General features: G+C 72.5%; 1 protein-coding gene across 1 annotated transcript; it reads right to left on the reverse strand.

The window, feature by feature from the left end:
- Positions 1-34: 34 nt before the first annotated feature.
- EMIHUDRAFT_258535 (hypothetical protein) lies at positions 35-694 on the reverse strand (the record flags this gene model as incomplete). Its single annotated transcript, XM_005760149.1, has 2 exons — positions 35-186; positions 346-694. The coding sequence occupies 2 exons, from the start codon at positions 692-694 to the stop codon at positions 35-37; spliced, it is 501 nt and encodes a 166-aa protein (XP_005760206.1).
- Positions 695-1,313: the final 619 nt, after the last annotated feature.

The raw sequence follows: 1,313 nt of genomic DNA on the forward strand, positions 1-1,313 counted from the left end.
TCTCATGGCAAAACAATGACTCAATCGCCGGGGGCTATCGCTGCCAAGCGCGAAACTCGCCCACCTCTGCGGGCTGCCCTGTCCTCTTGCTGGGCGCGAGGACGCGGCCTGAGTAGGAGAGGCCGACGTACTCGTCCTCGCGCACGGTCCCGTCAAACGTGAGCGGCGAACTTATCTTGTCCTCCACTGCGAGGCAGCGCCGGAAGGGTGAGAAAGGGCCGGACCGGGGTCGGGAGAAGGGGACGTGGCGGCTTCGCAGGCGGCGCGCGCGCACGGTGGCTCGACAGGCGCCGCCGAGCGTCCTCCGGTCGCGCGGTGCGGATGTGTGCGGCATGGGGAGCGCACTCGTCACGGTCAATCGCCAGCCAACCTTGCCGCCCTCGCGAGGCGCCGCTCGCCACCCGCGCCCGCGGCTAAAGCTGCGCGCCGAGCCCTCGGCCGAGCCATCCGGCAGCAGCTCGACCCACGTCTCCTCCGCTCCCGAGTACGACGAGCGGACCTCCCACCCACCCGCCAGCTCTGATGGCAGCTCTGCTGCGCGTGCGTGCTGCTCCTCCTCCTCCGGTCTCATCGGCGTCCCACCAAAGCGGGCGACACACGAGACGGCGCCGCCGCGTGGCGACAGGCGTGCGCGAGGCACGCGTAGGCCGTCGCCAACGGCGAGGAAGGCGAGGAGCAGGGCTCTTGCAGTCATACTGGACGACGCGCGACAGCGGGCCCAAAAAGAGAATACTGTCCCGTTTTGCTGTTCACAGCTAGGGACGGCCTCTGCGGCAAAGTCAAATCACCCCACCACCCTCCCTCCCTACCACCGCAGCAAACCTTCGGCTCCCGCTCAGAGGCTCGCCGCGCCCGTGCGGCGCGCCGAGGCGGCGCCGAGGCCGGCGCCTTGCACCCGGCCCGCGGCCGGCACCGCCTCGCCCCACAACTGACCGCCCTGCGGCCCCTGCGCAGGCGTACCACAGGCGTCGCTCAAAAAGCGACGCCGGGTGTGGGCTGCTCCCTTGACCCGTCACGGGTGCGGCGCGCCGAGGCGGCGCCGAGGCCGGCGCCTTGCACCCGGCCCGCGGCCGGCACCGCCTCGCCCCACAACTGACCGCCCTGCGGCCCCTGCGCAGGCGTGCCACAGGCGTCGCTCAAAAAGCGACGCCGGGTGTGGGCTGCTCCCTTGACCCGTCACCCGCCGCGCCCTCGCCCGACCGCCTCACCGCTCACGGAGCGCTCGGCGGCTCGCCGCCGCCGCCGCGCTTCCCGCGCCGCCACGCATGCCCCTTGCCCTGACGCGCGCTCTGCAGCGGCGCAGAGCGCGCGTC

Source organism: Emiliania huxleyi, assembly GCF_000372725.1.
Source record: "Emiliania huxleyi CCMP1516 unplaced genomic scaffold EMIHUscaffold_7786, whole genome shotgun sequence".
In the NCBI taxonomy this organism is placed as follows: Eukaryota; Haptophyta; order Isochrysidales; family Noelaerhabdaceae; genus Emiliania; species Emiliania huxleyi.